At 35.9% G+C, this 19,520-nt stretch overlaps 1 protein-coding gene across 9 annotated transcripts in view; it reads left to right on the top strand.

Moving 5' to 3' along the window:
- The window catches only part of GCFC2 (GC-rich sequence DNA-binding factor 2), a 51,145-nt gene that overhangs the window by 19,094 nt on the left and 12,531 nt on the right, over window positions 1-19,520 (top strand). For 3 of the 9 annotated variants that reach the window (XM_055312627.1, XM_055312629.1, XM_055312631.1), the window contains 7 exons: window positions 907-1,093; window positions 3,226-3,349; window positions 4,315-4,396; window positions 4,889-5,001; window positions 5,965-6,164; window positions 8,223-8,373; window positions 12,108-12,229. In XM_055312627.1, the coding sequence (XP_055168602.1) occupies window positions 907-1,093; window positions 3,226-3,349; window positions 4,315-4,396; window positions 4,889-5,001; window positions 5,965-6,164; window positions 8,223-8,373; window positions 12,108-12,229 (979 nt within the window). Of the gene's footprint in view, window positions 1-906; window positions 1,094-3,225; window positions 3,350-4,314; window positions 4,433-4,888; window positions 5,002-5,964; window positions 6,165-8,222; window positions 8,374-12,107; window positions 12,230-19,520 lie in introns of those variants that run through there. The other 6 variants (XR_008662744.1, XM_055312630.1, XM_055312632.1 and 3 more) reach the window with 6 other exon arrangements.

Raw genomic sequence — 19,520 nt, forward strand, 5'->3', positions numbered from 1 at the left:
AAGAAAAGAGCTAGAATTACAGCGATTGCATCTAAAATTGCATATAACGTGGGACTTGGGGTTTTTTGTTTTTTGGCCTTTTTTGAAATTTTGAGACCGTTGTCTTACATTAATTATAGAATAGGAAAAAGGTAGCAGGCCACTGTTAGAGATTAGCATTTCACTTTATCTGGATAGATTTTATATTTAACTTTAGTGTATTTTTAAAAAATATTTACTTGAGAGAGAATGCACAAGAGCAGGGAACAGGGCAGAGGGAGGAGAGAGAAAATCCCAAGCAGACTCTGCTGAGCATGGAACCCAACACAAGGGTCGATCCCATAACCCTGAGATGAAGACCTGAGCCAAAATCAAGTCAGATGCCCAACCGAGCTGCCCCTATTTAATTTTTTTTTTATTAACTGGGTTTTTTATTCTAAAAAGAAATTACGTTTTCATGGTCTAAAGACTAAAGCTAAAAGTCACACACTATAGGGGGATCCCTGGGTGGCTCAGCAGTTTAGCACCTGCCTTCGGCCCAGGGCGTGATCTGGCATGATCGTGGGGTCCCGGGATCGAGTCCCGCATCAGGCTCCGTGCATGGAGCCTGCCCCGCCCCCTCTCTGTCTCTCAAAACATTTATAAATAAATAAAATCTTTAAAAATAAATAAAATTACCCTCTAATTAGCTCAAGCACCTAAAAACTTCTAAGTGTCCTTTCCTACCTTTTCCCCTAAGACCTTTCTCATTGTGGTACTCTCTTGTGTGCAGCAAGTCTCATAAACCCAGGTTTATGTGATTGTCCATTTCCTTGGTGGTGTCTGTAAGGTAGCTTTGAAAAAAAATTTCATCAGACTGCTACTTACTGTAGTAGAAATAAAGGTTGGAAAAACAAAGCAGTTTTCATTTTTCTTTGTTTTACTTAGATTAACATTGCTACAGGATACTCACCGCTCACACCTGAGGGAATATGAAAAATACATACAAGATGTCGAGAGCTCAAAGAGTACCATCCAGAACCTAGAGAATTCATCATCTCAAGCTCAAAATTTTAAATTCTATAAAAGCATGAAAGTTTATGTGGAAAATTTAATTGACTGTCTTAATGAAAAGGTAACATGGTTATAAATATATTTCCTTTTTAAAAGAAATCCCCTTACCATAAGATATATAAGTAAATCTCACAACTAAATACTTTCCTCTACTGTTTTCTTACACATTTTTGACATACTGTGACATTAAGGATCCCCTTTATGTTGGGCAGTTAGGGGTTTTTTGCAATTATTTTGGTATTACAAAGTTTTGTATATTAAATTGTGTTAAAATTCCATCTGTTTAAGAAAAATTCCTAAAAGGAATTAGGAAATCAAAGTGTTTAAATGTCTTTGAGGCTTGTGAAACATTGTTTAATTATTCACCAGAAAGATTATATTAGTTTTATTTTTAGCTTATTTCGTTTAAAAAATGGGTGGTTTTTACATACTTATTTGGTGGGTTTTTTTCATTTTATTTTTTTCCATTTTTTTTTTTTACTGAAATTCAATGAATTAACGTATGTTATTAGTTTCAAAGATAGAGGTCAGTGATTTATCAGTCTTATATAACACCCAGTGCTTATTATATCACGTGCCCTCCTTTAATGCCATCCCAGTTACCCCATCCCTCCACCCATTTCCCTGCCCCCAGCAACACTCAGTTTTCTATGATTAAGAGACTCTTACAGTTTCATCTTATATATCTCAAAACAGTCCTTTTTTTTTTTTAGTCCTTTGTTTTATTAACACATGTCAGTCTTGTTTCTTGCAAATTATTTGTCTCTTTATCCTTTTAGTTCATAGTGTTTTTCCTCTTTTTTCCTTCTATGGTGAAAATTCCTTACTACTTAAAATTTTTAATGTTTTATCCTACTTCATGTAGATAAACTTAGAGTTTGTCTTTTGATTTCACTTTTTTTTTGATATCCTGATGTTTTGAAATTTTTGTATTAATCAGTGAATCATTCCTTTTTATAATTTCTGGTTTTGTTTTGTACATACTAAGCCCTTACATTGGGGTCTTGAGTTGATCTTTTTTTTTTTTTTTTAAGTAGATGAGTCATTTAAAAAATACATTCAACTTTCTTCACTGCTTTCATTTACATTTAAAATGTTATCAAACAATTGGATTTTTTTTTCTCTCGTTTTAAGTTGTCTACCTTTTACTGTCCCTTGGTAGTTGCTTTCTGAAGTATTTATTGCAATACAGCTTTCTTCATTGATCCTTGAAGAATTACACTGTTAAAGTCTCTCACCCTACACATTGATATATCCATGGTAGCTACTATGGAACATCATTGAAGTGAGGGGGTTGTTGCCCAAGAAATATAAGAATGCTGATTTTATTTTATTTTATTTTTTTAAGATTTTATGTATTCATGAGAGACAGAGAGAGGCAGAAACATAGGCAGAGAGAGAAGCAGCTCCCTTTAGGGAGCCTGATATGGAACTCAGTCCCAGGACCCCCGGGATCATGATCTGAGCCCAAGGCAGGTGCTCAACCACTATACCACCTAGGCGCCCCAAGATTTTATTTTTATTTTATTTATTTTTTTAAAGATTTTATTTATTCATAGAGACACACAGAGAGAGAGAGAGAGAGAGGCAGAGACACAGGCAGAGAGAGAAGCAGGCTCCATGCAGGGAGCCTGACGTGAGACTCAATCCCTGGTCTCCAGGATCACACCCCAGGCTGCAGGCGGCACTAAACTGCTGCGCCACGGGGCCTGCCCAAGAATGTTGATTTTAAATAATCAGTTATTTCTGCTTCACAGGTTTTTTTTACTTGTCTGGTTAGGTCTCTTCCATTCTCTGTTTTTTTTTAATTTATCAGTTTTCTCAAGTGCCCTCTTACAGTCTCCCCCCCTCAGCTTATGAAAAAGAGCTGAACTCATTTTCTCTTGCTCCTTGTATCTCAAATAAAGAACCCTATTTCTTATCTGTCCATTCTTATCCATGTTCCTGACTTCAGCCCATTTGCTTTCATTGTTTATTATATTTATTACTGTTTTAGTATAGTTGATTTCCTGGTTTTTATGAATATTAAAAGCGTTGGCAACCACATCTCTATCTCACAATTTTTTTTTAATTAAAATGTTGTAGGATTGGAAATGTTCCTTTATACATAGGAATTGAGCATATACCTATGCTTATGTATTTTTTATAATTCATTATTGATAACCTACAAAATGTTACTTATGTGTATTTCAGATTATCAGCATCCAAGAAATAGAATCATCCATGCATGCACTTCTTTTAAAACAAGCCTTGACCTTTATGAAACGCAGGCAAGATGAACTAAAATATGAATCAACGCATTTACAACAGTTATCATGTTAGTGTATTTCGTGTTCAGTACGATTTATCGTTAAGCTGAATTATCAGCTGGAGAATATAAATATTTGTATTCTGTATAAAAAATGTTTTTTGCGTATCTTCTCACTAACCTTTCACCTACCATTTTTAAAAACCTCAAAATATGTAGAGCCAGGGCTTTAGAATGTCTTGAATTAAGTCTAAGACAAAAAAAAATAAAATGACTTCTAATCATTTTAGTATTTGAGACAGAATATATGGTCAGATAATGACTATTTTGAGATGAGTTGACGTAAATCTATAGGCCGTGTCAGAAATGTAACTTATTAAAGATTTCATGGCCCTTCCACAGATTAGTTATGGAGGTTAAAGACATTTTGATGGGTTTCAGTAGAGAATCATCTGTAAAATCTCAAGATTCGGATTTAAAAAAAAAAATAGATTTGGATTATAGTTCTCACACTGGTTTTGTATTTTCAGAGATGCCTTCCTTTGATTAAAGTGCTGTCCAGGGAATAGTGAAAGATGGGATCATAACCAAATAGCTGATTAAAGCAAAATGACTTCAAACACATGACCTGTAGTTATAAATTATGGTATATACTGAAGTAAAACGTAGTATGAATAAGATTGGTAATGCAAATTTAAAAATTCAGGCACAGAAAAAAAAAACTGGTAAAAAGTACTAAGAAAAAGAATATGCGAAAAAGAAACTTGGTAGAATTTTGTTAGTGTTCTCAAGTACTGAACTATTTTCACTAGCCAAGGTGTCAGGCTAGCAAGCAAGCTCAATGCCTTTTAATATTATGGTTGGGAGCTAACATTGAAATTTCATTGCATGATGAAATATGCAATTCAAGCATATTAAGTGTATTTATATATACTTGTATGTATATATACCCGAGATATAACTTTGGTTTCAAAGTGTCTTACTTTATTTCTTTTAAGAATTTGCAGTATGAAATCAATTTTATTCATTAACAGGCAGAGCTGAGACATCAACAAATGAAAGCTTGGCTATAGATGAAAAAACTCAATGGATTTTAGAAGAGATTGAATCTCGAAGGTAGCTATATAAAGTGAAGACTTAAAGCATCATTGAGCAAGTATTTTTTGCTACTTAAATATAGTTAACCCATATGATATGATTAACCATAACTGAACATTAGTTTGTGAGGATGACATAAAACCAAGATTTAGTTAAACAGCCCTAAACCCCAGCATTTAAAGACACACTGGTGTATTAGGTCAGTCAGAAGGAACAGGTAAATGGTATTTCTTGGTCTGGGAATTTTTTGTAAATAGCAGCCACCCGTTATTTTATTGTTACCCCCTCTTTAAAGTCTGTGTAGCCCATGAGAATGTCCTGTAAGAAGAAGAGGGAGAACTACCAGTTAAGATTAATCAAGCTAAAATGCCAAAAATATTAACATAAAATTGTGTGCTAATAAGGTGGTTTATATTCTGAGCATTTTAAATAAATGGTGACTCCTTTTTGTTTTAAAGCATTTCTTTTCAACAGGAACTGTTTTTGTTTTCGGTTTATTGCAAAACATAGGTCACGAAGAAGACAAGCAAGGGCACTTTGTGGGAATTGTGATCACCAGGAAGGGACATCTAGTGATGATGAACTGTCTTCAGAAGACATGATTGACTTCCAAGAAACCCAAGGTTAGTTATCAAGTTTCTAATATGTCTTAATTTGAAATATTGAAATGGTAGGAAATACTTTACTGTGATTGCCCTTAAATACATAAAATATATAAAATAGTTGAAATTCAGGGAAAAAGGAACACATTTTTTACCCCCTTTTTAGACTTTTCCTGGGGCACTTGGCTGGCTCAATCAGTAGAACTGACTCTTGATCCTGAGCTTGGGGTCGTGAGCTAGAGCCCCATGTTGGGGGTAGAGTTTACTCCAAAAAACAAAAAACACTTTTTCTACTTCTGAAAAAAGTGAGATAAAATGGAGGAACGTTGTGAGTATTCTACATCCTTACAGTTTTTTCCCTCAGCCTTTCTCATCTTTTGTAAAGGAATGATGAACATTTTTAATTTCATTTCTCTGCTACAAACTGTCTATATTATAGTTTTTAATTGAAAACAATTACATTTAGAGGTACCTGGTTGGCTCAGGTGGTAAAGCATGTAACTCTTGATGATCTCAGGATTATGAGTTTGAGTCCCATGGTGGGGGTAGAGGTTACTTAAAAATTTTAATGGTATGAGGAAGTAAAATATTGTATATTTGAAAGAATGTGGGCCTTACAGTCAAATAGATGGGTTTGAAGAAGGGCTGTATTCTGTGTGATCTTAGGCAGGTCCATTGACTTCCCTGAATCTCATGTTGTTTGTTTGCTTGTTTTTTGTCTGTGAATAGGTAGTAACACCTGCCTTGTAGAGAAGATAGTTATACGCTGAAATAGCAGGGACTCAATAAATGGTGGAGTTTGTTAGTGTCACTATTGCTATTAAAGTGATTTTTTTAATAAAAATTAATTTATACGTTAACATCAAAGGAAAGTTTTCAGCTCAGTTGATTACATACATAGTTGTACATGACTGTGTTTATAGAAAGCAAATAAAGTTCACAAACTTAAAATACCCGAAACACAGGGACTCATTTTGTTTACAGGTGATATTTTACAGGACCACAAGAAGATTTTTGAAGATGTACATGATGATTTTTGTAATATCCAGCATATTTTGTTGAAATTTCAACAATGGCGGGAAAAGTATCCTGATTCTTATTATGAAGCTTTCATTAGTTTGTGCATACCGAAGCTTTTAAATCCCCTAATCCGAGTTCAGTTGATTGATTGGAATCCTCTTAAGGTATTTAAGCTTAACATAGGAAAGAAATAATTCTGCCATGGTCATTATTAAAATGCCCTTGTTATCAGTTTAGCTTTAAAATACATACAGTTGGAATTGATAGTGCGTTGGGGTAATAGTTTGCATTCATCTTTTCTTGTTTCTTTTCTTTTTGTTTCTCCCTTTATTTTTAAGTCTGAATAGCACTAAACATCTGTCAAGGAAACACTTTTATTTTTTATCTACTTCTATGATAAATTTAAGACCATTTTTAAATGATTTAAAAGTGTAAAGATAGTATTAGCTTTTTTTTTTTTTTTTAAGATTTTATTTATTTATTCATGACAGAGAGAGACAGGCAGAGAGAGAAGCAGACTCCATGCAGGGAGCCCAACATGGGACTTGATCCCAGGTCTCCAGGATCACACTCCGGGCTAAAGGCGGTGCTAAACCGCTGGGCCACCAGGGCTGCCCAGTATTAACTTTTAAGAATTTTAGTGTGAGGAAATTCAACTTAGGTACCAACAGTACTGAAGTTTGGAGATAAGGTATTGGCAATAATTTGGTTTGGAAAGCTGCATTGAGGAGGGAGGATTTAAATGAGGACTGAAGGGTATAGGAGATTTAAACAGGAGACAAAAAGGAAAGTTTTTGTAAAGGCACATAAGGAGAAATCATAGTTCAGGAGGTAGTGATTGTATAGAGTTTCAGATCCTAAAGAGATAGGAACTTATTTTGGTAAATAATGGGAGGAGTAGCATTATGAAAGTAATAAAATGTTTTAGGAAGTCCTAGCAGCAGGCTAACTTGGAGGGAAGGGAGATGAGAGATGGATATAAAACTGAAAGGCTACTGCTGTACCCCAAGTCCAAGGTAGTGAATTCTTCGTACAGAGTGGTAGTGACAAAGGAAAGAGAAAGGGTGGATTACAGAGAAAGAGAAAAAAAACAAGAAACAGACTCATAACCATGGAGAACAAACTGATGGTTACCAGAAAGGAGGAGGGTAGGGGGGTGGGGTGGGTGAAATAGGTGATAGAGATTAAAGAGTGCACTTGCTATGATGAGCACTGGGTGATGTATGGAAGCGTTGAATCGCTATATTGTACACCTGAAACTAATACAACTGTATATTAACTGTATTAGAATTAAAATAAAGAATTAGTAAAAACTGAGAATCACCCTGACACACCACATTGAAAGGTGGCCCCAGTGTTTTGATTCTGGGTTATTAGAACAGTAGTAGTTCCATTAATAGAAATGAGGCATTTCCAGAGGGAAAAAGATTTTGAAGGAAGTTTTACTGATAGTGTGGAACATCCATGTGGATATGTCTAGTGAGGAAACAGAAATGAGAAAGTGAAATTGTAGGAATAGAGGAGAAACGAAGATAAAGATTTAACAACGTGAAGGAGACAGAGCCATATCCTTTTCTCTTTCTCTGCCCTAGTCATGCATGCCTGCCTGTTGCTGTGTTAGATTCAGGGCCAGGCAGTATTCATAGTACAGGAACTAAGCTTATCTGTAAGAAAATGTTAAGTAGTTGGTTGAACAGCAGCCTAGTTGTTAATCACTCAAGCTGAGTCGAGTACTCTGTTACACTTAGCAGAGATCTGTTCATTCATTCATTCCACAAATAATAATTGGCCATCTAATTGTAAGCTAAACCACCTATAAATACAAATTTGTGCCTGTGAGAATTGAGGGAACCAGAAATGACTTTTGCATGAGGTAAATGATTTTTTATAAACAAATTCCATGGTTATTTTAAGTGCTATTCTTACAAATATATATTTTGTTCCCAAAAGTAATGTGTGGCAGGTTCTGAACACAGTGGGCATTTTTGGAGTATTTGTCATATGAATGGTGCATAGAATGTAGTTTCTTGTCATACTGTTTAGACATTATGTCTTTGTCATGTCATTCTGCCTAGTGTTGGTGGTCTAGGGCTAAATACAGGGGATTAAAATATGGAATTATTATGTTTGATTCTCAGAACAGGCAATTACTGAAAATATGATTATTTTTAAAATAAACTAATTTTTTTAATATATTAAAAATTTTGATAATTTTTTGTAAGTTTGATGCCATAGGTTTAAAACAGATGCCGTGGTTCACATCTATAGAAAAATTTATGGCTAACAGTATGGAAGATTCAAAGAAGGAAGATAGTTCTGATAAGAAAATCTTGCCTACTGTCATCAACAAAACAGTTATTCCTCGACTTACAGGTACTGCTTTGTAATCTTGATAAAATTAAATTATTCTCTGGCAGAGTCTAGGATCAATCATTTCTGCTATATTCACAATTTTTTTCAGAAGTTTTTGAATGCAGAAATATGCAGTAAAAACCAATAGATGTAACTGAAGGTGGTTAAAAAGTGCTTCTTTGCACAAGTGATTGGCTACCAAACTGCTAGTATTTCTCTGCCGTTAGCATATGTGACATTAGTGTTGCTTTTATAATATCTAAGTTGTTTATTAGTGGCATACTTTCATTCCTATTCCTTTCTTTTTTTCCCTTGACTTCACCCCATTTCTGCTAATTTCTTTCCTTAAAAAACATTACTGCATCTTCCACATCTGTACTTACAATGGTGTTTGTGCTTCCTGAAGATTTGTTTCATCTGAAATTTTACTTGATCTGTTTCACCATGTCCCTGAGAATTGATTCTTAGACCAAAGTCTCCAGAACTCTTAAAAGATGAAGCAACCACTTTTGTATTGCTTCTTAGCCAATTTGGCTAAGCTCTAAGGATTTTTCTCAGTGTATCTTGCAGTATAGTCATAGTTTTATTAGAAAGTTAATACTTTTACCTAGCTCTCTTAATAACACAGAATATGTTTAAGTGCTCTTCTAAAATCTCCAAATACATCACTTAGAATTAAAGTCCCTCAAATAAGTAGAATTATGAGAAATTAGTATTGTATATATAATCTCAAGTTTTGTCTTGGACCCTCTTTTACTCTTCATGAGCCCCTTGGATAATTTCATGCTCTCCTTTAGTGCCATCTATATCTGTATTGTTCAGTGTGGTAACCAGTGACTAAATGTGATTATTAAAATTTTTACCTAAGTAAAATTAATATCCAGTTCCTCAGTCACCTTAATGACATTTTAAATACTTAATAGTCATATATATGTAGCTCATGGCTATCAGATAGCAGTTATGATGTGTTTTCCCATCATTCTGAAAGTTACTTTGGATAGTGCTGCTCTACATAATTTTAAATCCAAAAGAACTAGAGCAAGTCCAGATCTCTCTTACCAAAGTACTTTCTGAGTACATCTACTTGGATGCCCAATAGGCATCTCCCAAGTCCACATGTGAAATCATACTTACCATCTTTGCTGCAGTTCTACTTCTCTTATGTTTTTTATCTGGAAAGTGACATCTCCATCTACCCATGTATTCAAACCAGGATTTTCAGTCATTCACTCCTCCATCTTTCTTCCCTATACAAGCAATTGCCACATCTGGCTTGGGGTTTTACTTTTAAAACCTATTTCATTTTTTCTATTACTTAACTTGTATTTTACAAGGGTCTACCCTGAGTTAGGCACTGTTGTTGCCTCAGCATATGCAGTAGTGAATAAAATAATAATTCCTTCTCTCCTGCAGCTTACATTCTGTGAAAAAGACAGATAATAAACAAGATAAAGAAAACCTAGAACATGTTAGTTATGAGGGCTGAGATGAAAAAGTAAGAGAAAGGATACAAATTATCAAAGAGAATTGCAATCTAAAATAGACTGGCCAGAGAAGGCCTTATTGAGAAGGTCACAGTTGAGATTCTGAAAGGAAGAAGTGGGCCTTAGGAATATCTGGGGAAATAGGACCCAAGGCAGTGGAAACAGCAAATGCAAAGGCCCCGAGGCAGAAGCCAGCCTGATTTGCTTGAAAAACAGCACATAGGCCAGTGTAGCTATAGTAGAGTGAGATGGATGGAGAGCAGGAAGAGGTTAACAAGATGGCAAAAGCTGGGGTGCCTGGGTGGCTCAGTCAGTCAAGCGTCCAGCTCTTGGTTTCAGTTCAGGATATGATCTCGGTCATGGGATCAAGTGCTGCGTTGGGCTCCCCCACCCCATCCCCCACAGAGTCTGCTTTAGATTCTCTCTCTCCCTGCACCTCCCTAAAAATCTTTTTAAAAGATGACAGGAAAAAAAAAAAAAAAAGATGACAGGAACTATGTTCTATAGGTCCTTATAATCATTTGTAAGACCTTAATTTCTTACTGTAAGTGAAAGAGTGAGAAGTAATTGGAGAGTTTGGAACAGAGAAATGATTATCTGCCTAACATTTTGATAGAATCACTGTGGTTACTGTGTTGAGAATGAACTGTATAGATAGACCACTTAGAAAGCTTTTGCAGTAATCCAAGCAACAGATGATACTAGTTTAGGGTAGGGTATTAAAAGTGGAGGTGCTGAAAAGTGGTCAAATTCTGCATACATTTAAAGAGAGCACTAACAATTTGCTAATGGTTTGGTTGTGTGGAGCAAAAGAGAGAGGAATCAAAAGTGACTGCATGGGTTTGGGCATGTGGAAGGACAAAGTTGCCATTTCCTGAAGTGGAAGAGACTGAGAGGACCACATTTAGGGTAAGGAGGTGTTATCAGGAGCTCAGTTTGACAAATGTTGAATTTGCGATGCCTGTTATCCAAATAGAGATGCCAATTAGGTTGTTGAATATGTGAATCTAAAGGAGAGGTCCAAGTAGCAGACATAAATTCGGAATTATCAGCACATAGATGCCATTTAGAGCCATAAAACTGACCTTAAATACTAAGGGTATAAATGTAAATAGGAAAGAAAAGCTAAGTGACCTGAGTCCTGAGGTACTCCAGCATTTATGAATCAAAGAGATGACAGGCACCACCAGCAAAGGAGACCACAGAGGTAGGTGGGAAACCAGGAATGCTATCCTGGATGCCAAGAAAAGAAATGTTTGTAAGGGGAGTGATCAACTTTCCCAATTGTTGCTGATAAATCAGATGGGGACTAGAATCAACCATCGGGTTTTGCAATGTGAAAGTCATTGCAATGGTAAGAATAGTTTAGGTAGAATGGTTAGAGATAAGGCCTAATTGAATAATTGAAATGAATTCAAGAGTTAATAGGAGGAGAGAAATTAGAGATGGTTTTTGAAGAATTTTGTTGTAAAGTGAAGGAAAATCAGGCAGTACTAGAGGGAAAAGAAGGGTCAAGGGAGGGATTATTTTCAATATAAGAGAATAATTCTTCTAAGGCTAATGGGAAAGATCCAGTGGAAGTGATAGCAATACTGAAATTAAAAGGGTGAATTCCAGAAACAGGATCTTCCAGTAAGCCAAACGGGTTGAGACATTTTGCACAAATAAAAGGTTGGCCTTAGTGAGGACCATAGGTGCTTCATCCATAAGAATGGAAGACAAGTTCAGAGTATGTGGGCATACATGTAGGTAAGTGTGTAGATTCTGCAGTAGTTGCTTGTCTGTTTTCCATCAGTTGAGGAAGTCATCAGCATGAGGGTGAAAGCAAAGGAAGAGAAAAAAGTAAATAGTCGTCTAGAAGAGCTAAGTTCATATACTGAGAAGAAAAAGACATAAAATGATCATCTGGGTGAGAGGGAGGTGGAATGGTCCAGGGAAACAATGTGATTGCTAGGCAGAGTGAAGGGCTTACTGGAGTTTTACCTTGATAAGTTTAAAGTGTATTTTTTTCCTAGCCATGTTTTAGCAACATGGTTAGAGCCATAGACTCAGTGACAGGTGGATTTAACTATGGCTGTGACTGAGTTAGAAAAATTCAATAGAGCCCAAAAAGGACAAGGAAATTGATGTATGCAAATACATAATGGTAATGATTGGCATGGATTTTAAATTGTGTAGGATGGAAGTCTTTGCTAAAGGCCTCAGCTGTTTATTTGTGACAAGTAAAGCAATCTAGTAAATAAACTGTACACTACTGAAACTTTGTTTCAGACTTTGTAGAATTCATTTGGGATCCCTTGTCGACCTCACAAACAACAAGTTTAATAACAAACTGCAGAGTGATTCATGAAGAACTTTCCACTTGTGCAAATGAAGTTAGTAAAGGCAAACAGGTAATAATTTCTAGAGTTGTAAACTTCATGATTCATTTATAGGTTAATGTAATTTTGTTATCTTTGTTACAGAAGATGCAAAAGAAATAATTACCAAAAAACAATTTGGGGAAAAATAGATTTACTTCCAATTTATAGAAACTAGGATTGAGGGGACACCTGGGTGGCTCAGTCAGTTCAGCACCTTCCTTCAGCTTAGGTCGTGATTCCAGGGTCCTGGGATCGAGCCCCACATTGGGCTCCCTGCTCATCAGAGAGTCTGCTTCTCCCTCTGCTTCTGTGCTCCCCCCATTCATGCTCTCTAACTCTGCTCTCTCTCTCTCTCCTTCAAATAAATAAATCTTCAAATAAATAAATGTAATGTTTAAAAAAAAAAAACCTAGGATTGACCATTCCTTCTTTATAATATTAAAAGAATATACCTTCATATTTATGAACACTAACAGGAATGGCAGTTATTATTAATTATAGGATATATGTACATATAATAAGACCCAGATTATTATTTTTATTCTTATTAGATTATTCCTCTCTGTTTAGTGGTCTGATTTTTGTTCTCATGGTCAAGCCAGCCATTTTTCAGGTTTGTGACTATACATTGGCACTGCAGAGATAAACAGGTATAAAATACATTTGGGCAAACTTGTTTCTTCTAAAAGAAAACGATTATTTACTTCTGTTCTTTTGGCAGAAATCTGGTAGATTGTGGCTTTGCTTTAACAATGATTTTAAAATTAGGTTAACATTCATTAACTAGTTATTTGTAATCTACCAAGTTAAGAGCTATAATCTCTTTAAGGATTCAAAGTTCAGTAGGATACAGAGCACCTGGCTGGCTCAGTCAGTAAGGCATGTGAGTCTTGATCTTGGAGTCGTAAGTTCGAGCCCCACATTGGGGTGTAGATTATACTTAAAAAAAAAAAAGTTCAATAGGATAGATTTTCATCTCACCATGATTTAGAATTGAGTTTTACTCAACATAAGACATAAGGAGAGACCTTTAAGAGGCTTTGGTGGGAGTTTGTTAAATCTTTTATTGTGGCATTCTTTTTTTATCATTCTGTTTGTTGATGAGAATGTCGTATATTTATACAGTTAAATCAGTAAACCAAGTATATGTTGACCTTTAAGGAAATTGAGGGAGATTGTCAGTCTGGAGAGCATCTAGAGTAGAATGACCAAGGTAGTTGAGAAGCAGGGAAGCATGTCACATTCTTACTCTGAACACCATTAAATTTTAGCACTGGGAATTATTATGAAGGAGGAAAGGCTGTAAGAAGAGGGAGAAGGGAGAAACCTGTATGATTCTGCTCTCAAGAAGCATGTAATTTTAAAGGAGATAAGATGTGTATAAATTATTATTTAAGGGGTGCCTGGGTGGCTGAGTCAGTTAAGCTCCCTCTTGATCTCAGCTCAGGTCTTGATCCTCCAGGTCATGAGTTCAAGCCCCACGTTGGACTCCACTCTGAGCATGAAGCCGCATTAAAAAAGAAAAAAAAAAAAAAACTTCTTTAAAATAAGAAGGGAGAGGTGGGGGAAAGGCAAGGAACACTTATTTAACTCCTGCTCTGTACTTGGCACTCTGTTAAGTCTTATAACCTGTGTCATCTTACTTAGTTCTGATAGCTCTGTTAAAAAAAAAATGGGTGATAGCTTCTTTTTACAAATGAAGAAACTGAGTCTCAGAAATTTGTTCATAGTAATACCTTGAATTAGAACTATGATTTGTTGGGCAGCCCAGGTGGCTCAGCGGTTTAGCACTGCCTTCAGTCCAGGACGTGATCCTAGAGACCTGGGATCGAGTCCTGTGGCGGGCTCCCTGCATGGAGCCTGCTCCTCCCTCTGCCTGTGTCTCTGCCCCTCTATCTGTCTCTTGTGAATAAATAAAATCTTAAAAAAAAAAAAAAAAAAAAACTAGGATTTGTTTTTGGGTTTTGTTTTGTTTTTTTTTTTTAAGATTTTATTTATTCATGAGACACGCAGAGGCAGAGGCACAGGCAGAGGGAGAAGCAGGCTCCCCATAGAGAGCCCAGTACGGGACTTGATCCCAGGACTCCGGGATCACGTCCTGAGCCAAAGGCAGACGCTCAACCGCTGAGCCACCCAGGCATCCCTAGAACTAGGATTTGAACCTTAATCTTACTTTAAAGCCTACACTCATGTCACTAACCACATTGCCTCCCCTGAGCAGCCCAGATAAAATACTATGAAATGTTCAAGTGGCATTTGATGAACTGGGACCTAGTGGAAAGTAAAGGATTTGAACAGATAGCAATTATGATGGAGAGGAAGGCATTCTTCATCTCCCTCCAACAGGATAAAAACATATAACATGAAAATCATTGCAGAAATTAGAGATATTTAACTTAGAAGAAGATATACATGAAGATGCTATATTTGAAGGAGGAGTGGATTTAATCTATGTCGTTACAGAGCATAGAACCAGGATTAGTAGATAAGAGCCACAAGAAAGTAGTTATGGAATCTTATATTTGCTCTCTATATGGGATTATGTAATTCTAACTTAAATATAAGCTAAATAGTGCTTTACTGTTTATTAAACACTTTCACATTGTTTCCTTTGATCTTCAGAGCCTTGTAAAATCTGTTGACTTTAATTTCATTTTACAGATGAAGAAGCTGGGGCCCATAGGGTGCTCACTTGTAAAAGGTCGCTTGGGTACTAAGTGGTAGATCTGGCACTTCGTAGTTTGTAATAACTAAAATCTTTCAAAAGTGTTACGATTCACTCATGAAGTTTTTAGATTGGGAATTTTTGTTCTGGAAACCTTCCCACTATGAATGTTGAAAATGGGTTCTTTGTGTAGATAGTAGGAGACTGGACTTCATCATTTTTCAGCTTCAACAGTGTTGGCATTTGGAGCAGATAATTATTTGCTGTGGAAAGTTGTCCTGTGCATTGTAATATGCTTAGCACCTTCCTTGGCCTCTGACCACTAGATTCCAGTAGTGCTCCCTAGTCTTGACAACCAAAAATCTATCCAGACATTATAATATTCCTTGCGCATAGCACAGTCACTCCTACTTAAGAATCACTGAACTACATAGCATTCGTGGCTACTGAGACAGTTTGCTTTGCCAGAGAGATCACTGTATTTTTTTCAGTGATGTGTAAGAAATTGAAGAAAATGAAAATGGTTCTAGAAGAATGGAATCAGACAGCAATAGTTCCCATTTTCAAAATGAGAAGTAAATGTTTCTGTAAGCTAATGCCTAGTTAAGAATGGTTTTGATTCTTAAGATTCTAAAATAGATTATTACAGAGGTAGATTATAAACACTTGAAGTGGTGATTACTATAATCTATCAGTGATAGGGTTCCTTAATGCAGGTGATTGTTTATCGAAGCAAATTCTCACATATTATCTCAGTTACTTTCATAGATGAATAAGATACTGTGCAGTTAGAGTAGGTAGTGTATTTAAGTATGTTATGATTGTTCCTGTGGATCTAATGGGGAAAGATAAGCTTAGCAGTGGTACAGTTGGGTACAATAAACTGGAAGAGTATACAGAATACTGGACCAAGAGGGATGTGGCTATCTTTAGGGGGAGTCTTTTAGTATTAGATATCTTCTAAATATTGGCCCTGTTCAATATTGAACTGGATGAAGATATGTAAAATGCATGCTAATAAAATTTGCCAGTGGCACAAAGTTAGGAATTCTGCATAGACTTATGGATAGTAGAATAGTATCCGAAAAGATTTCAGACACTGACTTTCAAAATATACGATGTAAAAGAAATGTATATTATGTTCTACCCCTGTATTAAAACATTCAACTGCATAAATAAAAGATAGGAAAGAAACAGCCTTGAAGCAGCACAGGTAAACCAAAGAGGGACATAACCAACAGTAAACCCAATATGAGCTAGTTGTGTCGCTTGAGTACCAGAAAACCTAAGGGGAGTTCTTTCTACTGAGTGTGTGCTATTTTGAGTAAAAATGTTGATAAATGCTTTGCTCATAGATAAGACTTCCCTGGTTATGTTGCATATAATTCTGGATGTAAGGGTATTAAATAAATGGGAAGTGTCTAAGATGGTATGGAAACAGAAAATCTAGAAAAGTGAGATATCAGTCTTCAAATCTGAAGAATTGTCATGTGGAAGGGAGATTACATTTGTTTTATATATGATACTAAGAAGTAAATTAGGGAGGACCAAGAAGTGGAAGGTATAGAAGTTTGTTGCTCTAATCTAACAGTTAATAGCTGCCCAAAGTTATAGGCAGCCTCAGGAGATCATGATTCCCTATCACTGTGTGTTTTTAGGCATAGGTTGGTTGACCAGTTAGTGGAAATGTGAAAATGATATCAAGTGTTTAGATTGCTAGTTTTCAGATTTTTTATCAACAACTTTTTTCACATAAAATCTTACACACCCCTATACACAAACACACAAAAGCAAGGCTGCTTTTGTTGTGATGAGCACCTGCCGTCACTCTCCCTTGAAGGGCTCAATATCTGCCCAAGCCACCTAGGATTATCTCTCTGGTTATAAAGAGCAGTGTAAAAACTACTAGATAAAGCTTATAAGAGTCTTTTCAAAGCAGTTTTAAAGAGTGTACAGAGTATGTGTGTGTGGTTGTTAAAACTTTACTGTTCAGAGCACTTTCCCCCCACCACCAAATAATGTATTTGAATATTTGGAAAAGGTAATGAGCTCAGAGTTTTAAAATCCATGAATTTGTTTTAAATAATTTTTTTAGAAATAATGTCAAACTTACCAAAAACTGTCATGAGTAAAAATAGCATACTCATAGGCCTTTCACCCAGATTCACCTATCATTAATATTTTGCCCCATTTACTTTATTATTTGCTGTCCCATTGTACGTATACATGATTTGTTTCTCCTGAACACTTTGAGAGTAAATTGCATATTTGCTAAGAATAAAGGTAGTCTATTACATAACTGTTAGGTTTTCTTTTTAATGATCGGCGGACAAAATTAAAGACAGCAGAGCCAGGCGGTAGGTTCGATAGTGCTTTAATGGGGAGGGCTCCCGGGGAGGTTCAGTGACTGGGAGAGGAGGCCTGAGTCAGGGAAGTCAGGGAAGTCGCACCTAGGCAAACCACAGGAAGGTTTATCTAGAGTTTTCTCAGGAAGATGGGGGCAGGGCAGCATTCCGATTAGGGCAGGGTTACAGGTCTTTGTAAGCTAAGTTAGGTAGGGTGACAAGGCGGCGTTATCGGGAGGTTGCTGGCCTCGGGTCGGCCATTTTGAGGTCCGTGGTCTTGCCAGCCCAACAGTAGCCATGGGACACTTACCATTTTTAGTAAACTTCCTGATACTTAATCTACCATCCATATTCCATTTCCCATCATTTGACTCAATAAGGTCTTTTATAGCATTTTTTTAGACTACTTTTTAAGAAACAAAAATTTAAACAATATGGAAATATCGGTCAAGGCTAGTATTCAGCATGATGTAAATTAAATGAAAAAACAAAACATAATTGTCTTTTCTAGTACAAACACTAATTTAGTAATCTGAATAAGTTCAGATACTACTTGGGAGATAATACCTAGAAAGTGATCTTTATTCTTTTAAAATAATTCAAAATATTTTAGAAATGGGATTTTAAAAGGTGAATTTTGTTTTTAACATTAAATAGTGATAAGTGGCCACTGGAGGAATATGTCAGAGATATTTAAGTGGAAAAAGAAATAGGACTTCAGTTAGATATACTTTGGGGAAAAATATATTTGGTTGAATTCTACATTTATGAGTAATTTGGTCAGTATAAGGTTTTTGACAGCTTAATTTGTGCTATATACATTGTCACTGACTTGAAAAATACTCTAGTGTGTTTGGCATTTTTATTTTTCAAATGTGAATTCCTTTTTAAGAGTAAGAATAGGATTTTATTATAGAAATTTTAGTAATACATGAAAAAGAATTTTAATTCCCCTTTTCATCCTCATACAAGGACTTGATACCATTTTAGGATATTTTCATCCAGCCTTTTACTTCAGAGTTATAATCCTGGTGGATGTGTACATTTGTATCCTACTTCTTTCCCTTAACATTATCTCATTAAATATTTAATTTTGCATGTTACTACAGTCTTTACAAACCAGCTAAGTAATATTTTCTTGCAATGGATGGATATTACATGTTATCCTAAAGTCTCTGTGATTGAATATTTTGGTTGCTCCCATTCTTTGATATACAAACAATAAAATGAATGTGCCAAAGTGAATTTATTATATCGAAGGACATTGATAAACCAAGAAAGGACCCATAGCTAGAGTATATAAAACGCTTCTACTAATAAGAGAATCTAATTTTAGAGACATCTGGGTGGCTCAGCAGTTGAGCATCTGCCTTTGGCTCAAGGAGTGATCCCGGGGTCCTGGGATCAAGTTCCACATCAGGACAGCCATAGGGAGCCTGTTTCTCCCTTTTCCTATGTCTCTGCCTCTCTATCTCTGTGTCTCACAAATAAATAAATCTTTAACAACAAATACATAAACAAGCACCTTTTAATTAGATACTTAGCAAAACGTCATGTCCAAATGGCAAAAAATGTGAGTGGATGCTCAGAGTGCCTGGGTGTCTCAGTTGGTTAAGCATCCAGCTCTTGATTTCGGCTCAGGTCATGATCTTAGGGTCCTGCCTTGGGCTCCAAGCTCAGCAGGGAATCTGCTTCTCTCCCTCACCCTATGCCCCTCCCCCTGCCTGCATGCATGCTCACCATCTAAAAAGAATCTTTAAAAGAATATGAGTGGATGCTCACTGTCACATTATTCAACAGGAAAATAAAAATTAAAACATAATAAAATATGACTGCATACCCCAGGAATTGCAGACATTAAAAAACAAAAGGATACCACATATTAGTAAAGGTGTAGGGAGACTGGATTTCTCATACATGGCTGGTGGAAATGTAAATGGGGTATCACTCCTTCAGAAAACAATTTGACATTATGTACAAAGTTGAATGTATAAGAATAAATTCCAGCAATTCCATCCTTGTTTGTGTATTTGTTAGAAATGTATGCCTGTATATATTAAAAGACATGTATAAGAACTTTTATACAATGTTGTGTGTAATATAGACCCCAAACTGGAAACCATCTGAATGTCCCATCATTAGTATTCATGTGACAGCATATACTATATATCAATGAAAATGCACTAGCTACAGCTGTATGCACCAACGTGGGTGTAAAGTTCTATGTACCTGATTGATATTTAACACCTGATTCTATGTGTACAAATTTGTACTTTACTGTTAACATTACTTCTTTTGGTAAATAGACTAA

The sequence above is a fragment of the Nyctereutes procyonoides genome, unplaced genomic scaffold (assembly GCF_905146905.1).
Source record: "Nyctereutes procyonoides isolate TBG_1078 unplaced genomic scaffold, NYPRO_anot_genome, whole genome shotgun sequence".
Lineage (NCBI taxonomy): Eukaryota > Metazoa > Chordata > Mammalia > Carnivora > Canidae > Nyctereutes > Nyctereutes procyonoides.